This window comes from Anas acuta, chromosome 9 (assembly GCF_963932015.1).
Source record: "Anas acuta chromosome 9, bAnaAcu1.1, whole genome shotgun sequence".
NCBI lineage: Eukaryota > Metazoa > Chordata > Aves > Anseriformes > Anatidae > Anas > Anas acuta.
Window position 1 is genome coordinate 17122767 of NC_088987.1, and position 24614 is coordinate 17147380.

General features: G+C 42.2%; 1 protein-coding gene and 1 long non-coding RNA gene across 2 annotated transcripts in view; one reads left to right on the forward strand and one right to left on the reverse strand.

The window, feature by feature from the left end:
* Nucleotides 1–24614, reverse strand: part of LOC137861317 (uncharacterized) — a 37568-nt gene that overhangs the window by 3742 nt on the left and 9212 nt on the right. Inside the window, exons 2-6 of the long non-coding RNA XR_011099540.1 lie at nt 23881–24105; nt 17716–17831; nt 11749–11903; nt 7749–7910; nt 1056–1141 (exon numbers count right to left, since the gene is read on the reverse strand). This is a non-coding gene — a long non-coding RNA (uncharacterized lncRNA). The remainder of the gene's footprint in view (nt 1–1055; nt 1142–7748; nt 7911–11748; nt 11904–17715; nt 17832–23880; nt 24106–24614) is intronic.
* Nucleotides 2175–24614, forward strand: part of MYO7B (myosin VIIB) — a 48762-nt gene continuing 26322 nt past the window's right edge. Inside the window, exons 1-20 of the mRNA XM_068692538.1 lie at nt 2175–2314; nt 6378–6420; nt 7777–7890; nt 8714–8866; nt 9360–9544; nt 10144–10265; nt 10956–11098; nt 11189–11302; nt 11772–11925; nt 13277–13353; nt 13665–13784; nt 14009–14151; nt 15314–15524; nt 16853–16988; nt 17264–17424; nt 19620–19757; nt 20701–20853; nt 21382–21480; nt 22021–22115; nt 23657–23741. Coding sequence (XP_068548639.1) covers nt 6403–6420; nt 7777–7890; nt 8714–8866; nt 9360–9544; nt 10144–10265; nt 10956–11098; nt 11189–11302; nt 11772–11925; nt 13277–13353; nt 13665–13784; nt 14009–14151; nt 15314–15524; nt 16853–16988; nt 17264–17424; nt 19620–19757; nt 20701–20853; nt 21382–21480; nt 22021–22115; nt 23657–23741 — 2421 coding nt within the window. The 5' untranslated portion in view covers nt 2175–2314; nt 6378–6402. The remainder of the gene's footprint in view (nt 2315–6377; nt 6421–7776; nt 7891–8713; nt 8867–9359; nt 9545–10143; nt 10266–10955; nt 11099–11188; nt 11303–11771; nt 11926–13276; nt 13354–13664; nt 13785–14008; nt 14152–15313; nt 15525–16852; nt 16989–17263; nt 17425–19619; nt 19758–20700; nt 20854–21381; nt 21481–22020; nt 22116–23656; nt 23742–24614) is intronic.

Below are 24614 nucleotides of genomic sequence, written 5' to 3' on the forward strand. Positions count from 1 at the left end.
TTACTCCAGTGCCTCTGTTACCCCTAGTTACAACTATAAAAGTGTCTATGCCTTGCAGAGTCCCTTACCAAACTGTCTTCAGCAGTAAACAGAGTTGCTCACTCCTGGCAAACTCCTGTTATCTTTCCATATTCACACAGCTCAGTGACCCTGACCTGAGCTCCCCCCTATTCAGTCACAGGCACTTTTGTTGAAGAAGCCAGTAGCAAGCTGCCTGCTCATCTCTCACTAGGTACATGTGTACTACAAAAAAACAAGGCTGCTTCTGCTTGGTATATCAAGTCTCTGCTCCTTTAGCTTATGTTTTCTGCCTCTTCTATGTCTAGACTTAACTGTGGAGATCCACCTCCCTTCCGATATGTATTTCAGCCATATGATGAGTTATGCTTTACTTCAGACCACTTTGAGTTCCCTGTGTTTCCATCTCATACTGTTTACATTTCATGCCAGTACAGAAATACTGTAGTACTCTCTGTAATAGCACTGCTACTGTCTTTCAGTCACAAATGTTAAAAATGTACTGTTCTAGAATGTGATTCTCTGCCCAAAACCACGCTGCATTTCGAATTTCAGCAGGTATGTTTCATTTGCTGAAGAAACATGTATGGCACCTTTTCCTGCAGTCTAATTGCACAAAAAGCTTTTGTTTTAGACATCCACCTTGGCAGTATAAAGGTATGTACTTTGATTTATTTGCTGATTTTTGACCTTCATCTAAAAAAATCAGTACTTCTTGAGAAGATGTTGTTAATCACATACAGCTTGTAGACTTCTAAAAACTGTTGTATCAGAAATAAAAGTCTGTTAAAGAACTAGCTTGAGGCAAAATCCCTGAGTGAGAATGACTCTCAGAGTTAGAAACTTAAAAAATGCCCTCTGCTTTGTGGTTTCCTTACTGTCTAAAAGCCTCTGAGCCCTGAAGGGCCTATGCTCTATTTCTGCTGTAAAACATAAACAAAACACTCAGGTAAAGAGGCTAACGTTAAAACACAAAGATGTAACATGGATAAGCATAATTTACTCCCACATACTTACTCCTGCGCTTGAATGCTTACCTCCGATTTTGCTATGGAACCCCAGGGATCTCAGGCACAGAGTCTTTTTGTTATCTTTCCCATCACACATTGCAGCCAAACTGAACCTAGGAAACAAGAAAGTAAGAATTCAGGCAGTAGGTATACCAGGACATGTTCACAATTGTTGCACATTTGCATTTGCATATTTAATAAGAGTCATACAGAGTAATGCATAGCGAGGCAAACCACCCACTGTGTACAATGTCCCGAAGGAAGGTAATGCAGTTAGGTTAGGGGGTCTAGAAAAAAACTCATCCCCACTGCTTGGGCTTGCAGTTCAAGGATGAAATGTGCCTGACTTCTGGATACTTGCTCTAGCTGGAGAAACCCTGTACCTGCCTCACTCCAGGTATACTACCTTTCTGTTTCTTTCCCAGACATCACATCTTGTGCTGGAATTTAAAAGCATATGCAAGAAGAGCATGGGATTGCTGAGAGTGCATTTGGAGCAACCAGAAAGTGGGAAACTCCTAGCCATCCCGTCCTCATGTGGAAAGAGAAGTGGAGTTAATTTCCAGGGAGTTAACTTGCACCTAGGTGCTGGAACACAGGGACAGAGTGTTTGTTAGGAGATAGTGATAACAAAACCAGGATGTTTTAAACAGACTACAAATCCCAGTCCCTTTAGGTGTGTGTGTAACCATCGGTATTTCAGTTTACTGCCCCAAGTTCGTTTTGTCTTGAGCTCTAGGTACTGTGAAACACAGTCCACCACAGTCCAAGTCCAAGTCCAACACAGACTGATGTGCATTTTCTGACCTTGCAGAAAGAGCTGCACAACACCAAAGGGAGAGACGAGAGACACAGGCCCAGTTTTCACTTATCTAACAGGGTCACTCAAAGAGAACCTCAGGGAAGTCAGTGGTGTTTGAGCAGCACAAGACCAGATGTTAAAGGGTTTCCTACTGGGAGTGCGTTCCAGGTATTCTGAAAGGATTCAGGCACAGAGGAGGAGAGACTGAAGTTTAAGGTTCAGCCAGGCAAGAATTAGCCTTGCTGCTTACTGGAACACCTGACTTGCAAATGACATATATGCTGAACTGGGAGCAAAGTCCTGTAATAAATAACTGTGCCTCAGTTATTTCCGCCTTTGCGCAGCAGAAAGCTGCCACTTGGTGAGGGATCCTTTAATGGCACCAATGCCAGGCTCACCGTCCCTTTCCTTCTTACTCCTACGCTTATGAAAAAACAGGGAACTAAGCTGCAGAAACCATACAGTGAAGATTTCTTCTGGAAAGGTAATTTCCCATCCTGTGGGCTGCAAGTTGGTTTATTGCTGCATTATTGTTTTCTTTCAGAAAGAAAATTGACAGAGAGAGACAGGTGTTGTGGGAAAGCCGCCATTCAAGCAGGAGGGGGGTTGGTCAATCATGATTTATCTGGGAAAAAGCATTTCAAGTGCTGAACCTGTGTATCCTGAGATTATTTGGGATCTCTTTTCTATATGTCCATTCTTGGCCACTGGAGGTAGCTACGCCTTTGATCTGACCCAGCAGGGCTGTGCTTCATGTTTGCTTGTACCACTTCCTCTTTGTTCTGGGTGGACATTTCTGCCTGGTTGCAGTATTCTGGTTTCTGTCTCAGCTTAGAAAGTACCTATCAATTGTGAGTCACTGTGGCTGACCATGGCTCATCCTTGTCTTGTTTGCCACGTACTGTGATTCTGTACCACCTGGCTTCACTCATACTAACAGGTCACCCCAACTGGAAGATAGCATGTAAATCCAGTTCCCACATCATGAATAAGGACATGAGGATGTGGTGGTAAGAATAATTGGTCTTGAAAGAAGGAAATTCCTTCTTGAGAGAGTGTAATAAAGAACAGGGGGAAAAATGGCAGCCAGAAAGAACGTTGCAGTGCTAAGTTTTCATAGGAGTGCAACAAAATTCAGAATCATCTTAGTTATAGATGAGCTCTGGAGGCAGCTCTAGTCTCACGGGGAATTCATAATATGGTCACATAATATAGTGTGTTGTACTGTACACAGCAGTTGCCATTTCTCCATGTGCCACATTTTGTTCTGGGACATTCTACTTCCCTTCCTGTTATTGGGTCACATGTGAAAATTGCATTTAAAATTTCTGCTTTAAAATGTGCGTTAGCGTTGGACTTCTACTGCAATAGTCTGTCATCTCTTGATGACATCTCTTGATATTTTTTACCCTGGCGTCACAAATACATTCTCGAATTTTGATAAATTGTTATTTTTAACATATTTTGTGATGATTTTAAAAGCGGTAAATTGTTCTGGGCTTGCTCAGAAACTTGTTAGATCCATGCTATTGTATAGCCCTTTATAGCCATGGATAGGGCACAAAGATCACGCAGCTTGCCAAAGTACTTCCTAGTTTCCATTTTGCTACCATAACAACCTTCCTTATGTTTAGGACATTGATATAACCCACACAGTGGCAGTATCTGGCATATATGGGTATAGTTGCTCCTTGCATTTAGTCTGAAGGAAAGGTGGTTTACACACCCATCCATCTTAACTAAGGCTGTGATTTACGGAAGCTAGTTACACCTTCCCAAATAACAGAGGTAAAAAAGTGGGCAGCACATGATAAAATGAGCCCTAATTCTCCCACTACAGACTTTTCTTCCAACAATGAATACAAAAGTTCATTAAAACATGAGGGAGAAAACAATGTTGTCCCCAAACTATAGCTTAAGGTTTTTTTAATGCTGATTTTCATTTTTAAAGTGCATGAATTTCCAAAATCAAACAATTACTTTAAACACTTTTCTAGTAATTTAGTTGCAAATTTTTAAATCTCAGAAACTCCCATAGCTGCAGCATAAAGTGATGATAAACCATTAAATGATTGAAAGTATTAAATCAGAAAAATAAGGAAATCTGGGTACCTCTCAAAAATATGTATACAAAATATTACATAGAATTGTAAATAGTTATCATAAAATTTAACCATAACATTTTAAAGCCTTTACACATGATAAAAAGAAAAAAATCTCAAGGGTTTCAGTGAAATTATTTACGAATTATCCCATCAATCATTTACATTAATGGCACTGCAAACTGGGGTTTTGATGATTATCTGTATAGAAAAGGTAAAAAACAGAACATCCAGCTCAGTTAATCTTTGTTTTTCTTGTTTTTCACAAACTTTTCAGAGAACCTGTCCAAGATCCTATCTTAATTTAGGGCCAGAACAAAATAACTTCTCAAAAGTCAATGAGAAAATAAGAAATTTGAATTTGAGTGTAAAGATAAAATCGGGGCAGGTGTCTCTCTACTTCTTGGGGGGGTGTTCCAAGATATCATGGACTTAGCTAGAATAAGTACCAAAGATCATTTTCTTGTCCAGTAGTGTCCACTTGTCTTGTAAAATGGTTTACAAGAGGTTTGCCATCAAACAGGAATGTGCAGAAGGGATGCAGATGATTCAATATGTCCTTGCTGAGCATCATCCAAGCAGGAAGTTGTAAAACCTGCTTGATATAAATGCTAAGAAAACATCATTAATAATAGATCATAAAAAGGTAGAAACAGAATTAATTTTTGGTCCAAGGTTAGCATTTTGCGGAACATTTTGCTTGTTGCAAGTATTTTATTCTTATCATGAACTTTGAGTTGAGCCTTCTAATTGGGTGTGCTGCAACAATGGGTAAGGGGAGAGATCCTTTAGAGAAGTGGAGAATGGGTCACACAGCTGTGAGAAGTTTGGAATATGAGGTTGTGCAGGCCTGGACACACACCAGCTACCAAATCACAAATTATTCATCAGCCTTACATTTGGGAATGGCTTTTGCTTAGTAGGAAAAGATAACAGGAAAAAAAAAAAAAAAGAAAAAAAATAACAACTTACCTTTTGGTGGATAGGTGAACCTAGCTCACTTTGCAATGAGTTGGAGCGAAGAGCAGCAAGCAGAGGAAGAAAGAATAAATGAAATCAAATCATTGTTAGTTACATGCTCCAGTCCTGTGGCTGTACCTGCCCTTTCTCAGATGCACAGCTTGCCAGCTGCAGGGACTGCACTTTTGGACTCACTGTTTAGCACAGGATCAGCATACATGAACTCACCCAGGTTACGTTTAATAGAGCCATATATGAATGCTTAATTTGTGTGCTCTGCTACAGAGGAGTGCTTCCTCGTCTCTGATACTCTGGAGAATGAGGGAATATGCCTTCCTCAAGTTACTGCAGAGCTTTCAGCAATGATTGGAGTTTTATTCAGTACTACCTGCACAGTGGAAGTTTGAAAGCCAGCTCACCATTATCAACTGCTAAAATTATATGGCCAACATCATATTTTAATTCATTCCTCAGTGTTCTTTATCTGGACTGTAAGTCTGCATGAGTGATAAGAGATTACTCAGTTTTAAATGTGGTCTGCTTTCTAGGGTTTAGTCCCAGCCAAAGCCTTTCACACTCTGTAAACATTAAAAGTGAACTTTGTGAAGAGCCTTTGCCTGTAATTTCCCCCACCCAGTAAAAGGCATCTAGCAGCCTTCCTGCTGTACCAAGAGTGGCAGCAAGCAAATCACAGTCCTGGAATCTCCCAGATTCCACCTGTAGTAGCCTATGGGAGAGGAAGCACCTTCTGAAGATTTAGGTTCCTTGGTTGAACTAAGGATCACAGCCTAAACACTATCACCCCTCAATCAAAGCAGTGGTGTAGATTTCTGTTCACCAGTCTTTTCGCTTTTAAGCTCCTGATTTTAAGCTCCTAATTTTATTGTGGCTCCCTCCGGTTCCTTATCTTGCTGCTCATGCCTTCCTTGCAATCACTCCCATTCCCACCAAGGAAGGTTACCTCTAGATATCACTTTCTCAATGGCGGAAGGTTCAAGCTGTGATGGTCTGAAGGAACCGAGCAGCTTAGGGGAGTGTGAATTAAATGTGTCACTGGGATTACTGCTCATAGCAACTGAACAATGGACCAGGCAAAGGTAACTCTGCTGTGCAGCGAGTTGCATTGCGTTGTGGGGTCCTTTGATTTGTGACCTGAACTTGAAGTTCAGGCAATAAACATGCCTAATGCTTGACTGAAGGAACCATTTGGTATGAGGATATACTTCTTTGGGGTTGCAAGCATCTCCAGGGCTATGTGGAGGAACTTGGAACAGATCACCACCCTGTAAAAACTTTGTTTTGAGTAGATCATTTCACTGTTTCTACAGCTGGTGCAGTTTATGATTATCTATTTTGTTTTAATGCAATCCATAAACAGAATGATTCTAAGGCCTTTTGCTTTTACTCTTTACAAGGACATTTCTATTTCACTGCCTGTTCTGATCAAAGCCTGAGCCTAATGTTATGTTCTTCTTGGGACTGCAGGTTGCATACAGTGATCTGAAACATAATGATCCTTTTCAGAAAGGTAAGTCCTATTCTTTGCTATTATTTACTGGTTAGCTGAGGCCCAAAGAAGAAAAAAAGGACCTTAACATCCTTGTTCATCTCAAAAAGAATAGCAGAAGTAACCCCATATCAACAAGATATAAAATAATATCAATCTGGACTAAAAATGCAAAAGCGTCATGCCAACTTTGGGCTAGCCGGGCTGTGCTTATGCTGAGCTGGTGACCTCTGTCACAAGGTGTGGCACTGAAACTGCAGATTACCTCTGGAATTTTAGTCAGTGCAAATTGGAGCACTGTAATGTTCTTTATAATCTTGTGTGACGTTTACAGACATTTATGCTCCGGTTATTTGGTTTTAAACGTAAGCCCACAAAGTACTTTAAGATGAAAAAGAAATATTTTTTCAGTAAAAAAAAAAAATTGAAACATTGACAGTAAGTGCTACGTTGAGAACAAAGTTTGTATGCAACAAGCCAGTCAGCTGGAAAGCCAGCTCCTCATCAAGTGTAAGTCAATTCATACCCCCTTGAAGATAACAACCTACAGCTTTGTTCCATTTTCATTCTAGTCATTGGAGTAATTTTTTTGTTTAAATCTGAATTAGTGACTGGAGCAAGAGTAGATAGATATTCCTGGGGAATACAAACAGGGCAGTAGCTCAGGCAACACTGCAGTGGTGCTTATGCCAGAGGAAGGACAGCCATAGCTCACACCTTTCCTCCAGCGACAGCAGAGCTGCCCTGCATGCTGGCTCTGCAGGCAAGATGTTGCCACGACTCCACAAATGTAAAGAGGAGCTGGGCTGAACAAATAATGCATTGTTTTCCTAAGACAGATCACGGATGCAACCACATTTGTAAGTGATTTGAAAGATAGCAGAAAAAATACATATAAACTGTTGCAATGGGGCTCTCTGCACTTCCAGCTATCTATCCTGTCCCTCTTTTTTTTCCTCCCAAGAATGCCTTTGTTTTCAAGCACCTCATCTGAAAGAATACCACAGCTACTGTGAGGCTGCCAAGGCACATTACCAGCATTCACAGTGCCCCCCCCCAGTTTCTACGAGGTAGTGGAGCTGAGTAATCACGGTCCTTGTAAAAGGCGTTATGTTATATCCTCTTGTAATACAGCTGGGCTGGATGACTCAGGCAAAGCCATTTTCCATGCCAGCTGTGGTGCTGGGAATAGTACTCAAAGATCCCAATGCTATCACAATCAGACTGTACTACCTGCAAGTGGTAAGAACTTGTCCAGTTAAACAGTGCGGAAGAAATTAAAGCAATAGAAAAATAAGACCAAGACATGTACGCATGTGAACTACGTGGCATGAAGTCTGTCACATTACCTGACAATGACTTTTCTTTCCCCCCCAGGGTGATCATGTGTGGCTGGAAACTCAGACGAGCAGTGAATTTAATGTCCCTATTGGGGCAGTTGTGAAAGACTCTGACTCAGGACGGATCTTGTTGGAGGATGATGAAGGCAAGGTGGGTTATGCTACAACTTTCTGTAGAAGGTAAACATAAAAATCAAAAGTACAAAATACAAACGAATGGACGTACTGGATCAGACCACAGCTTCATCTAGACAAATAGTCTGAGTTCGATAATGACTGGTGAGATACACTGAAAGAAATAATATAAAAATAAGGCCAACATAGGGTGATGCTTCCCTAGTATCTACAGATCCCAACAGTATAAAGATCTAGATCTTCTTGAGCTAGCGGTTATAACCAAGTAGCTAAGAACAGGAAATGGACAAGCTGCAATCCCTAAATTTAGTAGAGTTCTAGGTAAAATCATGATCCCACTAAAGTCTGTTGAGCTGGAGATTTACCCCTACCTCAAACATGTTCTGGCTGTAATGATCTGACAGAACTGCATTGTGAACACTCACAATTTAGGAGGAAATTCTTCACTCAGAAGGTGGTGAGGCACTGGAACAGGCTGCCCGGAGAAGCTCTGGATGCCCCATCCCTGGAAGTGTTCAAGGTTGGGTGTGATGAGGCCCTGGGCAACCTGATCTATTGGGTGGCATCCCTGCCCATGGCATGGGGGTTGGAACTAAATGATCTTTAAGATTCTGTGATGTCCAGAACTCACCTATGTGGCTTTGTTTAAGGTTTTAAATCATCCAGTCCTGCGGAGCAACGCACTTGCTAATTTCTGTAGTTCAGTCAGCTGTTTGTTAGAATATGCTGGGTTTACTGTGGACTATGTTCAAGCTTGCTCTGGTCTAACATGGTGCTTTCCTTTGTTTGCCTCTGGGTAACAGCACAATCCATTGAAACTTCTGCCTTGCCTTTTTCAGGAGCACTGGGTCATGGCCCAGAACATGCACATGGTGCGCCCAATGCACCCATCCTCTGTCCAAGGGGTGGAAGACATGATCCGCCTTGGAGATCTTCATGAAGCAGGCATGGTGCACAACCTCCTCATCCGCCACCAGCAGCACAAAATCTATGTGAGTGCCAAGGTTACCAAGCACGCTACTTCTAGCAATAACCTCTAATGCACCTTCAGCAGGGTAACCTGAGCTGCCTGCAAGCCTTTTTTCGTGCATAGGGCCCCACAACCATAACTTTGTCCAGTGCAAAGTCCAGCTACATCTGCACCAGAACAGAAAAGCAGCTTAAAAATCACTACAAAGCATCTTATGATAACACAGAAAAATGCCATGCCAAATTGAGCTTTTGTGTTTTAGCCTTAGACAGCGAGGTGAGCTGTGATCTGACCAGGAGATTATAGTTATCATTATTCCTTCTGGAAAAAAAAAAAAAGATATCCTGAAACATTTAGTAACAACCAGACCTTAGCACTTAGGCCTCACCTAAGGGCTACTATGGATCTCCCAGGTTTCCCTCCTGCCTCTGCTTAGTATCACACTGTGAGTGCCTTTGGCTGTATTCTTGTTTGCAGGTTTGCTGCTAGAGGTAATGCTCATAACTGTTTTCCAGACTTACACAGGATCTATCTTGGTAGCGGTGAATCCATACCAGCTGCTGCCTCTCTACACAGTTGATTATATCAGGCTGTACTGCAACAAGAGGATCGGAGAGCTGCCACCTCATGTCTTCGCCATTGCTGACAATTGTTACTTCAATATGAAGAGGAATAAGAGAGACCAGTGCTGTGTGATCAGGTGACTGGACTCAAGATGAGTGGCAGAAAGCCAAATCTGGCATGTTTTTGGGGCACCTTTGAGGACATAGGAAATCTTCCAAATGCAAAGGCACAGATAAGACTTGAGATAAGAGTTTTCTCCCCTGCTACTTCATTTTCAGTCAGGGCTTCAAAAGGTAGAACATACACAAGGGATTTCCTGAGTCCATTGTTTTCCCCCAGACTCTTTGAATATGGTGATACATTGTGCACATCTGATCCTTTGTGGTGTAAGGCTATCTTTCACTGTAGGGACACCATACTTGTGCTACCTGTGTTTTCTGCAGAGATTTCCTGAATCATAGAAACTCAGAATCATAGAATCATTAAGGTTGGAAGAGACCTCCAGGATCTTCTGGTCCAATCATCCTACTACCAATGTCACCCACTAAACCATGTCCCTAAGCACCAGGTCCAACCTTTCCTTAAACACCACCCTTTAGTCCTCAATGAAAGCCTGATCTGCCATTCACAATGTAAATATAAGTAGGATTTATTTTTTCCACTTTGGTCTGCTATTTGCCACCCTAGCCAAAAAAGAAGAAATGAAACCATTAATGATATTTTTTCTTTATGCAGTGGAGAATCTGGAGCTGGGAAAACTGAAAGCACAAAGCTAATACTACAGTTTTTGGCAGCTGTCAGTGGCCAGCATTCCTGGATAGAGCAGCAAATCCTAGAGGCCAACCCTATTCTGGAAGGTGGGTTATTTAGCAAAAAGGCCTGATTTACCCTTATCACAGGAATTTTGCGTCAGGAAAAATTCAGGAACAGACCCTAGAACTGCTGTATTTGCATAACAGCTAAAACCCCTCAAGTATTGACAATGTAGCATAGAAATTCTCTATATTTTTCTGCCATGTCCCCATTAGGTCCACAGCAGCTCCCATGCTGCAGGAGGAGATGCCACCATAGCAGGTAACTCAGAACTGCAGGGAGCACAAAAGCCTTTGGAAAGGCAGAGACCTTTTGGTAAAGCCCCCTTGTTTGGCATTTGCACCAGACTGTGGCAAAGTGACCAAGAATAGATACATCTGTAGGGTAGGTCCCTAAGACATCCATCTTTCTCAGTAGAGGGATTGGATGAGTACCCAGAAAGTCCTTTTGCAGGTCTTAATGAAGAAGTGCTCAGCTCTCTTGGCTGGTCAGATACAGTGTATATGTGGATCACCTGAATATATCTTTTAGGGCCCAATTATCTGGATGTGCAGTATGCCTGCCTGTCATCTCAGCAGGGAGCCTTAGTCCATGTATTCTTTAGTACTTGTCAGCACTATCATGTGGTGCACAACTTGTAAAATGCCAGCAGAAAAACAGAAGAGGATTAAAAATAGACACAATGTTCATTAACTGCAGTAATCAAGATACTACCTTTGCCCTCTGCCAATCAGCTTTTGGAAATGCCAAGACAGTTCGAAATGATAATTCCAGTCGCTTTGGGAAATACATTGATATCCGCTTCAACCGCAGTGGTGTGATAGAAGGAGCCCAGATAGAACAGTTTCTTCTGGAAAAGTCACGTGTTTGCCGGCAGGTGAGGCCACTTGCAGATGTCCATTTTGCCTGCTCCTGTGTTACAAGCCTGTACTAACAAGGCTATATTGGCCTATTCCTTTCTTTCCAGGCTCCAGAGGAGAGGAACTATCATATCTTCTATTGCATGCTAATGGGGATGAATCTGGAGCAGAAAAAGATGCTGAATCTGGGAACTGCTTCAGAGTACACTTATCTCACTATGGTAACAATCTCTACTTCCTTCTCCATTATCCCTTTGCCATTTGCTTCTTCCAGCAAACAAGTACCATCAATAGGAGCTGCAGATGGGTAGTTACCGAGTATCAGCAGTCCTTTCCTTAGAGTACCAAAAGCAGTAACATCGAAAGTGCTGTGAGTCTCGGTTTTGGAGACTTATTGTAACGTCCACCCATCTACCACGGCGGCAGCTTGTGGCAGTCCAAAGACTTCCATCCAGGTCAGCCTTAAGAAACATAAAGGACATCTTAAAGCAGGTAGGAAATATCTCCTGCTTTCACAGGCACTTAGATTTCGGATGAATGCCAGGGAGAAAGCTAATCAAGTACGTATACCTTAGGAGAAAACGAAAAAGCAGAAACAGTGTCAAGAATCCTCATCCTTATATCTGATATTTATATGATCTGAAAAGAAACAAGAGATTTTCCTTACTTGTTGAGTGTGGTGTCTTGCAGGGCAACTGCACATCTTGTGATGGCCGGAATGACGCAAAGGAGTATGCCCACATCCGCTCGGCTATGAAGATCCTCATGTTCTCAGACTCTGAGCACTGGGACATCAGCAAACTGCTGGCTGCTATTCTGCACCTGGGGAATGTAGAGTTTGAAGGTAAACTCAGCATTGTCTGTGCTTGGTCTTTCCTCAGACTCAATGTTAAAGGCCTAGAGATGCTGTCTGCTTCCCACTGTGCAGCTTAGGCTGTGCTCCTCTGCCGTGCATTAACAGGCGGGTGGACAGGGTTGGAGGGGCAGGCAGATAAGCACCATTAAACATTAGGTAATTTTTTGAAAAACATCCATCTACTTTTGTCACACTCAGGTTTCCATAGCTACAAATAAACCCTTATCACGCAAACTGAAACACTAGATAATGTAATGCCATGCTACATTTGCTGATTGTAGCGCTCTGCGAGCCAGAGGACAGAAGAGCAGTTGAGTCATGCTTGCTGTGGAGATGATAGCAGTCATCTGCGGGCTGGGTATGGTGAACACCCACCTGTGTGAATGCAATTCTTGTATGGCACAGGCACAGCCTCATACACCCAGCAGCAGGACGCCAGGAGCTCTCACATTTTAGAAAAGGCCTCCTTCTCTTTGTGATGCAGAGGATTCAATACAGTGATGCCAGAAGGGATCTTTGGAGTAACGTTGGCTGCTAAAATGGAACATTTAGACAACCTTTTTTGTCTAAATTTCCCATAAGCCAGATATAAGGAAAAATGTTTTCAGAAACGTTTTCTGAAGTCAGATATCACAGAATCACAGAATCTCAGAACTGTAGGTGTTGGAAGGGACCTCGAAAGATCATCGGGTCCAACCCCCCTGCCAAAGCAGGTTCCTCAGAGCAGGCTGCCCAGGTAGGCATCCAGACAGGCCTTGAATATCTCCAGAGAAGGAGACTCCACAACCTCCCTAGGCAGCCTGTTCCAATGCTCGGTCACCCTCACCGTGAAGAAGTTCTTTCGCATGTCAGTGCGGAACTTCCAGTGTTCTAACTTGCAGTCATTGCCCCATCCTATCCCCACAAACCACTGAGAGGAGGTTGGCTACATCCTTCTGTCCCCCACCCCTCAGATATTTATATACACCGAGGAGATCCCCTCTCAGTCTTCTCTTCTCCAGGCTGAACAGACCCAGTTCTCTCAGCCTTTCCTCATAAGGAAGATATAACTTCTCCAGATCTCCAATTGCTACCATTTAAAAGTAATAACCTTGTCAGCTTTGCTGCTACTTTTAGCCTGATGTTCAGCAGTTGTGAGGACCCCATACATGCCAGGATCCCTGACTGAAATCAGAACTCTTCTTAATAAAATCATCAAACCTGGAAGCTTCATCAGGGAACTGATTGCTTTGTCACATTCCCAGAGCTATGGGGTTACAGAAATATGGCTGCAATAATAGCACAGCCCCCACCCCGACAGAAATGATTCACCCCAAGACTGACTGTTTCCTTATTCCAGCGGCTGTGTATGACAACTTGGACTGCTCTGATGTGATGGATTCACCACACTTTTCGATTGCAACCAAATTGCTTGAGGTAATGGACTTTCATCTTCTCCTACTAGTTCTCTCCTTCACCCATGCTCCCTGAGCACACTGACAAAACATGATTCTGTGGATTGCTTATGTATGGAAGCACGTAAAAAGGGCATTTCTTCCCGCTGATACTCAAATGATTCTGTTGCAGATGTGTCTGAGCTAGGAGAGCTTTCAGTCTAGGACAGCAGAATGCTGTCATGAATGCTGCTGGACAAGCAGTTTGTTACAGCCCTCTGCCTGAAACAGACTTTCTTTGCTGGATCTCCTTTATCCACCTGAATGACCAGACTGCCATTCCCATTCCTCCAGGTGGACTCCAGTGAACTTCAGAACAGTCTCACAAACCTCTCAATCATTGTTCGAGGAGAAAGTGTGTCCAGGCCTCTGAATGTAGCTCAAGCTGCAGATGGAAGGGACGCATTTGTGAAGGTATTGGTTCTTACGTATTCTCTGTTTAAGATTGGGAATGCTTTCAAAGCTGTCTGTCTTACTAGTGAAAGAGCCTTTTGTGATAAATATTCACCCAGTGGGCTCTGTTCCCTCCTAGTCTTCAGGCATAGTCTGACATCATTGTTGTAGCACGAAGGAAAGCATTGAGATATGTCCAAAGACTGTAACAATGGTTTTCCATTTGCTCTTTAATTTTTTGCCAGGGTATATATGGACGGATTTTCCTGTGGATAGTGAATAAGATCAACTCAGCCATTTCCAACCCAACTTCTGAGAAGCCTAAAAATACGCATCAGTCCATTGGGTTGTTGGACATTTTTGGGTTTGAAAACTTTAGCAACAACAGGTAAGAGGCTCTAAATTCGTTTCCACTGGGAAGCTGATAAGCAGCTGATGTAAATAGAAAGAATGAAGAAACAGAAATGTTCTTTCATTATTGTCCTCATTCTCAGAGAAGCAGTGAAATTTCCATCACTGAGTTTTCCCAGTGATGATCTTGCACAGATACCATTTGTCTCCAGTCTTGGTCACATTTCTGCCTTCTCCTTCAGTTTTCTTTCTGCTGCAGCCATTGCCACATCTCTGCAGTCTACAAACTCTGCAGTCTACAAACATTGGTGACCAGAGTAGAGAAGCTTTCTCCATTTTGTGACACAGACAACATGCGAGCACTATTGTAGCAGGGTATGCTACAGTCAGGGATGTAGTAAATTACTGTGTGCAAATATTATTATTAATTACAGTAATAAATATTGTAATAATTATTAATATAACTAATATTATCTCTGTCATTCTATTTCACTCCACCTTTGTCACCCCCTCCTTGATAAATCACTTAAAACGTTCCATGTTTTTTCATTTTTTCTAAATTCTGCGTGGCAATTTCTTCCAATTCATTTCAGCAGATGTACTTTGCTTGCTTTCAGCAAGATTTTATTCCTCACTGACCTTTGGAATGCAGTCTAAGATCTGTTCAGGACAGCCTACATCTTTCACAGTCTATCTATATCTATCTATCCATTACTTTATGCTATTCCCAGAGGCTGCAATCCACATGGGGCCTCACTGTGTTGAGTACACCACAGGCACACACTGTGCTACAGCAATTACCAGGTAATGCAACTCAGGTGCAGCATTTAGGACTAACTGACAGAAGAAGCGGTAATGCCAGTGCAAGTAAAAACAGGTCAAGCTATTTTCACAGTTATATGTCCCCTTTACTCTAGAGTTTCTTGAAACACATACATGATCTTTTCTTGCTTACCCATCAACCCTCAGTCATCAGTTGGCTCATTTATGATCATCTTTATCACAGCCGAAAATGTATCTCTTACGTTCCTAAGACTGACAACATGCAGTGGTAGTAGTCATTAACACTGTGGAATATAGCAGTAGTACATCTAGATATGTATTTAATATGTATTTAAACAAATACCACGGAGCAGTAGCAGTGCAGCACTGGCTGAGGTCCAGGGATGACCATGGTTTCCTACCTTGTCTTTCCACAGCTTTGAGCAGCTCTGCATTAACATTGTCAATGAGCACCTTCAGCAGTTCTTTGTGCACCATGTCTTCAAGCTGGAACAAGAGGAATACCTTGCAGAGCACATTGCCTGGAATAACATTGAATTCCCTGACAACCACCAGGCTCTGGAAATCATTGCACTCAAACCCATGAACATCATCTCCCTCATTGATGAAGAGAGCAAGTTCCCAAAGGTAACTTTATGGTTTCACCTGTAATGTTTGGTTTTCACCACAGCGCATCAGTAATGCTTGGCTTTACACAGAAGAGTGCAAAAACACTTCCAGAGATAATGTCTCTGACATTGAGAGGCAATGTCTCAAGACATTTGAGAGGCAACATCTTCCCCCTTAAAAGATGTCCCTTTTAAATTAGCTATATGAATACTTTTGTCTTTGCTGGAGTGTGCTCTTCCTGGTATCTCGCTGTTGAAACTCTTATAGTTGTTCCAAGCGGAGAAGGAAGGACTCCTGATCATTTAGAAGTGCCCTTTTAGGAAACATTTAGTTTTGTATATTGTTTGAGTATTGTTCTGCCGTTGGTCTGGATGGCAGCTTTCTCTTCTCCTGTATGATGGTCACAGCTGTGCAATATCATTGTGAAAAATGTCATTCTACAAAAGGCAGGCATCTCAAACAGGAGAGCAGGGGTTGAAGATCCTATCTCAAACATTCCTGAAGAACATTTTCCTCATCTCCAGAGCATGGTGAGGGTAAGCAGGACTGCTAGTACAGATGGCAACATCAGCTTATCCAAAACAGCAAGCCCCTGCCTCAGCTTACTGGTAGTCCTTTAAGAGGATTGTGTACAGACAGACAGATGACTTTCCCCTTTCTACCCTGAGAAGAGGGTGGTCCTAACTGTCCTGCAGTCAGGAGGAAAAAACTCCTCTGATTCCCAGAGCACATGGCTTCTCAGATAGCACAGCACAAACCTAGCACAGGTGAGTGAGCAGAGCTAGCCTCACGTGCACTGCAAGGGGATGAGATTGTGATGGCATCAGCTGAAGAGAAGCTGTCTGCCTGTGGAAGTCACAATCTGGGCATGCTGACTGGTATCTGCTTCAGCAGCCTTCTTCTGGTGATTTCTGAGTCTTATACCAGTTGGAGAGTGAAAGAAGGCTTGGTGTGCCTACCTGGAAGAAGGAACATGCACCCTTAGAGCATGGCTGGTTAGGATGGCATGGGAAGGTTGGTGGGGAATTCTGCTTGTGAACATCAAAGATCTGAGAAATTTTCAGCATGCCTGGTGATGTTGGTCATGTTATAGAGCCTTGTGTACAGTCCTAAAACACTAGGCCTTACACACCAGTGCTGTGTTCTGTCCTGATGCTTGAGAGGAAGGTCTGTGTAAAAGGGAAGGTACTTCTGGCACTGACTTCTTCCAGATTTATTATACAAATAATGAGCAAAATTTAAGCCTTTGCTATTTCTGAGCACCACGTCTATTTGTTCACTGAGCATAGTCCAGTGCAGAAAGGGGATCTACTTAACTGTCTTTTTCTGCCTGTGTTTGTTCCCAGGGCACAGATGCTACCATGCTCATCAAAATCAATTCCCTCCATGGCAAAAATAAAGTCTATATCCCACCTAAGAGTGACCATGACACCAAGTTTGGCATTAACCACTTTGCTGGGGCTGTCTTTTATGAATCAAAAGGTGAGCCTGTCACTGCCAGATGTGGAGGGTGAAGAGAAAAGCATAGCTTGCCACGGACGTGTAGCACTCCAGGGTAGTGCTGATCTGTGATTTCTCAGGATGGGAGTTAAAAACCTTCATGTTTACTTAGCTGAAGTCAGAAGATCAGGAGGATTACTCTAAACTAATCAGCAAGTTACTGTAAATGAAATAGATTTTAGCTAGCCAAAGTAGAACTAGAGCCAGCTGACTGCAGAGATAACAAGCTTTTGTATTTTTTTTTTTCCATCCTATAGGTTTCCTAGAGAAAAATCGGGACACACTGAGTACTAATGTAATGCAGGTGGTTCATTCCTCCAAAAACAAATTCCTGAGGCAGATTTTCCAGGTGGAAGCAACCCCACCTAGTCTAGGACGTGGGACCATCCGGCGTCTTGGAAATGACCAAGCCTACAAGGTTGGCTAAATGACACTGGGTTGCAGAAACAACTCATTTCTCCTCCCTTCCATAATGCTCTGGCTGTTCTTGGCCTCCTCTTTTTATTACACTGTCTCTGCAAATACATTTTCATGCATACCTTTTTCTTCAACCCATTTCAACAAAGGAGTCTGGAATAAAAGTCAGGATCTGGCATTCATGCTGTAAACAAATGTAATGTCAGCCCTGTCTCCCAGGAGTGCTTTTAGTGTTTATATTCCTGAGTTTCCTTCTCAGGGTAGAGAGTAAACAGTCAGTTTGCTATCTTACCTGTTATCTGCCTATTCTCCTGGCATTGTTTTCTGATCCTGTTCTTTCTTCCTCAGTCTTTATCTCAATGTGGCTTTCTGCTGTCCAGAACATCTGGCTATGGACAGGTTAAAAACCTGTGGGAGAAGAAAGAAGTGGTACAAGCAGCAACTGAGAAATGGCTTAGCATTTATTAAACGTTATGAGCAACTTAAGATTAAATATCAGGCCCACCTGCATTGCTCTAATGATTTTTGTCTTTTTAAAGAAGGTTATGTTATGGGAAAAAAGAGCTTTCCTTAGGAGAACATTTAGAAAGTAGCATGTCAAGAAAGGAGCTACTAAATGTGGGTTACTGTCTATTTCAAAATGCATAGAAGTCAGGTGATGCATCTCTATTCATTTCAAATAGGTTGGGCCACTGCTGGGGAGCCTAAGAAGCAGGCTACAGAAAATAACAGGAAATGAAGTGCCAGAAGAAAAAACAAAAAACAAACAAACAAAAAAAAGTGCTTTTCTGAGGTGTCAGAGTCTCTCTCCTGACTCACCAGGGGAGAAAATTCACTGCCATTCCAGCAACAAGACAGGCTAACAGTGTTGTATCTGAAGGTGGTCTGTGAGACCATGAGGGCCTGGACATCAGCCTTCTGTGACTGTCCCGCTGATTTAGTGGTACAGCAGAAAAGCCTCGAAGGTCTGGGAGTGCAAATTGCTTTTAACTCTCGTACAGTTTAAACGTCTATATGCTGTTATGCTGCCCACTTCAAACAGGAGCTTGCTAGCCCTAAAACGCATCAGAGCTGCTACGAAGCATTCCCAGGAACTATTTTCCAAGGCATGAGGGTTTGGTCGCTGGAGGGCAGCATTGTCCTGTAGCTTAAAGAAGAAAGTGGCAATTTGAGTGTTAAAAAAGGGGATTTAAAATGTAAGAACCAGAGTAACAACGTACTATAAAGACCATTAAAGTGATGCGAGCCACTGGGCTTTAAATGGTTTATTTATTTTAAACAGGAGGTGATTGGGAGGGGGAGAGAAAAAAAAACATCTTTATATATAGCAGTATTGTGTTTCAAAGATTAGCTCCAAGCTTATAAGAAGCCTGTAAGAAAAAGGCCAACGGAATCTTTTTGTTACCTGGAATCTGCACTGCTGTCACTGTAATTTAATATGCTCTCAAAACATAGAAGCAGCAGCTAAGGGTTATTGGTATAATCTGTGTGGAAAGAGGTAGAACTGTGCTTACAGTGAAGCAGGGGAAGTCAGGAGCTAACTGCAGCCAAGTGCAGTCCCTCTGGGGTTACACTATTGCACCTGTAAGCAAAATTAAATCCAGGAGTTGTCAGAAAAGTTGTCATAAAGCACTGTATCTGCAGCCACAGATAGAGCAGCTTTTACATTATCCCCCAGTAGAAGTTTGCCTTTTCACTACTTACCGTAGCATTAATGAGCAAGGAGACCATCCTGAGCAATAAGGAATAAACTGCTCAGAATCCTTAGCTATTCTACTTAGCTATGAACTGGCAGCAAAATGCCTGGCCTGGAGGTTATTATTGCTTTGGAAGTGGCTGTTTCTTACCAAACTTTCAGGCACACATCCATGAATAATGGCTTGACACCCAGGCCCCACACTAAGCACAGCCTTGGTTGGAGACAGGCCTATGTGGGCCCCTGTGGGAGGAATTTCTTCCACCACAGCCACCCCTACTGCTAGAAATTATTGCCCAAGTAAGTAAAGGACTTCAGTGGGGTTTCTTCAAAATAATCTTCCCAAATAAGATGCAGATGACAGATTTAACTCCCATATAGGTAGATAACTTTTCCTGGCATTTGTTTGATACCATTACTCGTACAAAAATATGAAGATTTATCATCTGGCCCTCTGACAATGAATGATGTAGCAGTCAGCATGTGCTTACTCTTCCCAGGGCTTGGATACCACCAAACGGGTCTCTACTCTGGGAGGACAGTTCAAGCAATCCCTAGAAAAACTCATGAAAATCCTTGGTCAGTGCCAGCCATACTTCATCCGCTGCATCAAACCGAATGACTACAAGAAACCACTGGTAATGCTTTAACATTCTGAGCTCTTGCCTTCAGTAAACTTTTTTTATGATTAAAAGGTATCAGTTGCTATGTAGCATTTTCTATCTGTACTTCAGCCAAGAAGAGCTGGAGTACAAGCCATTACTGTAAGACAAAGGGCAATAGGATATAGTAATAGAGTAATAGAGTGGAGGATGGCAAAAAAGCACACAGGTGTGTTCCTGAGAGGAGCTGCAAAAGCCAGTCCTGTAAAGATAAGGAGCGAACTGGAGAGTTCCTAGCCCAATCAAGAGGACAAATGAAAAACAAAATAGGATTCAGCCACAATCATATTATGAAATAGCCTGAGAAAGATGAAGGGAGCTGTTGGTATTTGAGAGGGAGGTGATGTAGCCTGATTTGACATTACAAAAGAAGAGGAGCAAGTGTGTCGTTAAGATACTTGGCTGGAACTTGGGAGATCACAACCCAGTTCTACACCAAATTCTTGTATGGTGTTTGTCAAGTGACTTAATCATTTTTAAAGTACTGCATATGGCCCAGTGAGCCTATTTTTAATCTGTGTTACAAAAAAAATAGCAGCACTCATGCTATGTATGCCCAAAGAACGTAAGTTTCTACTACAGTTACTTACACCTGCAAAACAATATGAACAATTTATTGTTCACCTGAAATCACAGTTTTAGAATTGAAAATGGTTGCTGAAGACAGTCTGAAGTTAATGGACTGCTTCCACTGCCAACAAACACAAATTTTTGAAGACCGTTTGGAGTGAAATGTTTATGCCTGTAATGAATTAATTTAGGACACTGAAATGAGAAGTGCAATTAAGAAAAGCCATAGTAGGCCATTTTAAAGGCCCTCAGAGGTCACAGGTTAATAGATATATGTATATTTTGAGGAATGCTGCATGTACAGCTCCTTTTTGTACTAAGCCTCATCTTTGTCTGCTTTCTCTTCCAGTTATTTGACCGGGAGCTGTGTATTAAACAGCTGCGATATTCAGGGATGATGGAGACCATTCAGATCAGGAAAGCTGGCTACCCAATTCGCTACACCTTTGAGGAGTTCTTTGACAGATACAGAGCTCTCCTGCCGCGGTCTGTTCAACAACAGGTGTGTTAGCACAAGCTGGACTTAAGGCTAATCTAACTTTTCCTTATGAAGCTATAGTCTTTCCCATGGTAGAAAGTTCTTGGATTACTGCTGGCACAGCTCAGACAGCTGTCATCACAGTAACTGTAAATTACAAAAAACTCTAAATACTTACATGCTCAATTGGACCTTAGTTGAAACAATAGAGGTGCTTTTAAGTCCTGGAGTTGCTCCACATAGACATCCCAGGCACGGTGGCATATCTACTGCCCTCAGATATTTCATTTTCTGTAATTACACACTTCTGAGGTCACTGACGTGCTTCCAGGCAATTTAACTCTGGAACGCTCCACCAAACACTAATGTTCCTCTGTTTCTTGACCATTTGAGCCAAACCACTTTCATTCATTATCCTGTCAGGCCAGAGGTCTGTCAGACCTCCTCTGTTTGTATTCCTTGCCCTATGAAATGCAAGGCAGTAGATCCTTACATAGTACCACCACTGTGTGTCCAACCAAGCACTAATATAATGATGCTTTTGCACATCAGCTGAAGAATGATGCTCGACAGTGCTGTATCAGCATTTCTGAAGCAGTGCTGGGCAAGGATGAGAGCTGGCAAGCTGGAGAGACCAAGATTTTCCTTAAAGTAAGTAAAAGGACAGTTTATTACCTCTTCCCCTGAAAAACTGGGCATTTCACAGTTAAGCCTGACTTGTCAATGTAAGAGTGGTGAACCAGAAGGACAGGGTTCTCCTGTAAACTCTCTCTTGAATCTGAGACCGGATCTGTGTTCCTGAAGACCATGTAATTTGATGGACACAAGCTTAGTGTAGGAGGGGCTGATCCTTTTCCTGTGCTCCAGTGGTGCAGCTGAAACAGCACAGAGCAATGTATTGTACTGCTCAAGCCTGGAGCACAATGGATACCAACACACTGTCCCAGGGGAAGTCCTTGCCCTGTGCAAGGTAAAAGCAGTCTTTTCCTAGACAGACTCTGTGATTGTTTATTGCTATAGCCAGACATGGTATGGCCAGATAGTGACAACTCTTCCTACTGCAGTTCCACAAACACATTTTAATCCCAGCTTGCACTATGTCATGCTGATTCTGTGTCTTTTTCAGACCATGTGTCCAGTTTTCAGAAGTTGTGTCTATTCAGCTGGCATATCAATGTTTTCTTTTAACAGGATCACCATGACACAGTATTGGAGTTGCAACGACAAAAAATACTCACAGATAAAGTTCTTCTTATCCAGAAGGTGATGAGAGGATTCAAGGACAGGTCAGTGATCTCACAAAATGGGATTTCCTTTGGTTTCTAGTGAGGTTTTAATATCCTAAGTGAAGCATTCCTGAGTATTAAATGTATCAATTCATACCTTCTGCTACCTCTCAATTCAATGCTCATCATGTAACAGTGCATCTATGCAGACTTTACACAAAGATTTGTTCTATCTGTACTATCAGTTTATTATCGTGATGCTTTTCAAAATGCAGGACTGCTGCACATGCAACTTGTATGTAGGGGAAGGACTGGAAGTAGGATTTGCACTTAATCTTTACAGCAAATAGCAGAGAGAGGTATCTGGAAAGCAGGAAGTCTGCATGGAATGTAGGATCTTTTATTTTAGAATGCTTCTTTGATAAAAGACATAGGTAGAAAAGAATAGGAAAGATAGAAAACTAACTAGTCCTTCTTGACAAAGATGCACAATTCTAGTTCAGTTTGAAATATCTTCAGAACTAAAATTTAGTCACTGTCAGATAAATTGCCGCCCTTGCTAAAATGCTTTACATCATGATTTTTTTCATTAATTTTGTATTGCCCAACCAGAACCATAATATAAGACTAACTCCTGGTTTGGTTTAGAAAACGTTCCTGACAGTGGTGAAGCAATAACTATAACACAGGACACAGATGCCAATAAAATTCTCCCTTTTTGTCCAACTCTGCCTGTTATCTACAAGAGTATTGCCCCTCTCTAAAAAACTCACCTGACTTATTTTTAGACTATCAGAGCTATGTGCAAGCTTTGACAGCCACTGTGTGACAGCTTTTACCATACAAAGTTCTTGCTCAGATGTGCTCCTAGCCTTGGCAGTTAGGACATTGGGAAGCAGTGGTCATTAGATGGGAGAGTTATCCTTGCTTTACGTGAAGGCTTTTTCAGCTCTTACAGAACTCTCCTACTACAGCAATGAATTTGGTCTGCAGTTGCTATGAATATTTTTGCAGCATTAAAGGGCAAAGCCAGCTCAGACGAAAAAGGTGGATTAGTAATACGTTTGTCTCATGCTTTCTACTAGCAAATGGATAGCAACCAAATATGAAAGCTCTCACTTTGAGGAGCTCAACTGAGTGATTCATGGTGCTGCTTCACTAGCAGGATGAGCTGAGCCTGGGTGAAACTGGGCAAAACAGTCTCTTCTGGCATTTGCATCAGCATGGAGAAGGTGTAAGCAGACAAAATGCTTTGAGAAAGGATAATTTTGATGCACATGGTACAAAAGTTTCTGACCAGACTAACCTTTGTGCTGCAACATAATACTTTTATTGGGCTACTTGGAAGCAAGAAGAACAGCCCTTGCTGTGCTTCAAGCTTGCTCTAGCAAGCTACTAGTATCTGAGCTAGTAAGTTTAACAACAGTTTTCCTGACATTAGCATTCTTAGATAGCAGTCAAGCCTGAGATCAGAGTCTAGAAATCCCATAAACATTAAAAACACATAAAAAAAAAAAAAAAACACCCTTATTCTTTATTCTTATCATATGAAGCAGCAGAAATAACGTACTGCTTGTCACCTCACCTGTCTGTTTGCTTAGGAAGCAGTTTCTGAAACAGAGGAAGTCTGCTGTAGCCATTCAGGCAGCCTGGCGAGGCTACTGCTGCCGGAAGAATTTCAGAATGGTAAGAGTGTATATATAAGTGTGTGTGTGTGTGTGAGTGTGTGTGTGTATTTATACACTGTGCTTTGTAAGATTGAGTGAAGTGATTGAATGAAGATATTCACAAATGAAAAGGGAAGAGGCAGAATGTCAGGACTTACCGGGTCCACGGAGGACTCGGGGGCATCTCAGGGCTTGCTGAACTTGTGACATTTCTGCTTTCCGGTGAAACAGTAACACAACTAACCTCTGGCAGGCCTGGCTGCAGCAAGCTGGCACCCAAGTGTTCCAACACTTCTAGTCAGGAGTCCAGGGCTAGCATTTGTGCATCACTACCAAGCTGTGAGCAAAGGATCTTCCACAACTGTTACAGGAAAACTGGGAATCTGTAATAGAAAAAAAAATCATTGTATCGATCTCTAAAAATTAATAAGCTGAACTTCTACAGATGGTGGCTTTTGTGGTTAAGGAAAGCTACATTGTATTGGAGGTGCCCACATATTGTGTATTTGTATGGGAGAGATTGCTATTACTATGTAAGAGAACATCCCATTTGTAAGGAGTGAGAGGAGAAACTGCCAATTTCAGTGAGAAACATCTTCTATTCTGCATCAAAGTAACACAATTCCTATCTGAAGAGCCAGGGTGTTGTCCCGCACTTGGCCCTGTCCATTTCTGCTGCTTCTCTCAGTATTAAGGTACCTATCTCTCCCAAGTCCATGCTGCTTTTTTTTTTTTTTTTTTTTTTTCTCCCCAGTATACTAAGTTTCATTTCTACTCTCTTCTTTCCCTTGTCAAAATCTCAGGCTGACGCTGCCTGAAGCCACTCCATAGAAAAGCTCCTCAAAAGAACTCTATCTCATCTAGTTTCAAAAGCGTACCACTGGAAGAAGAA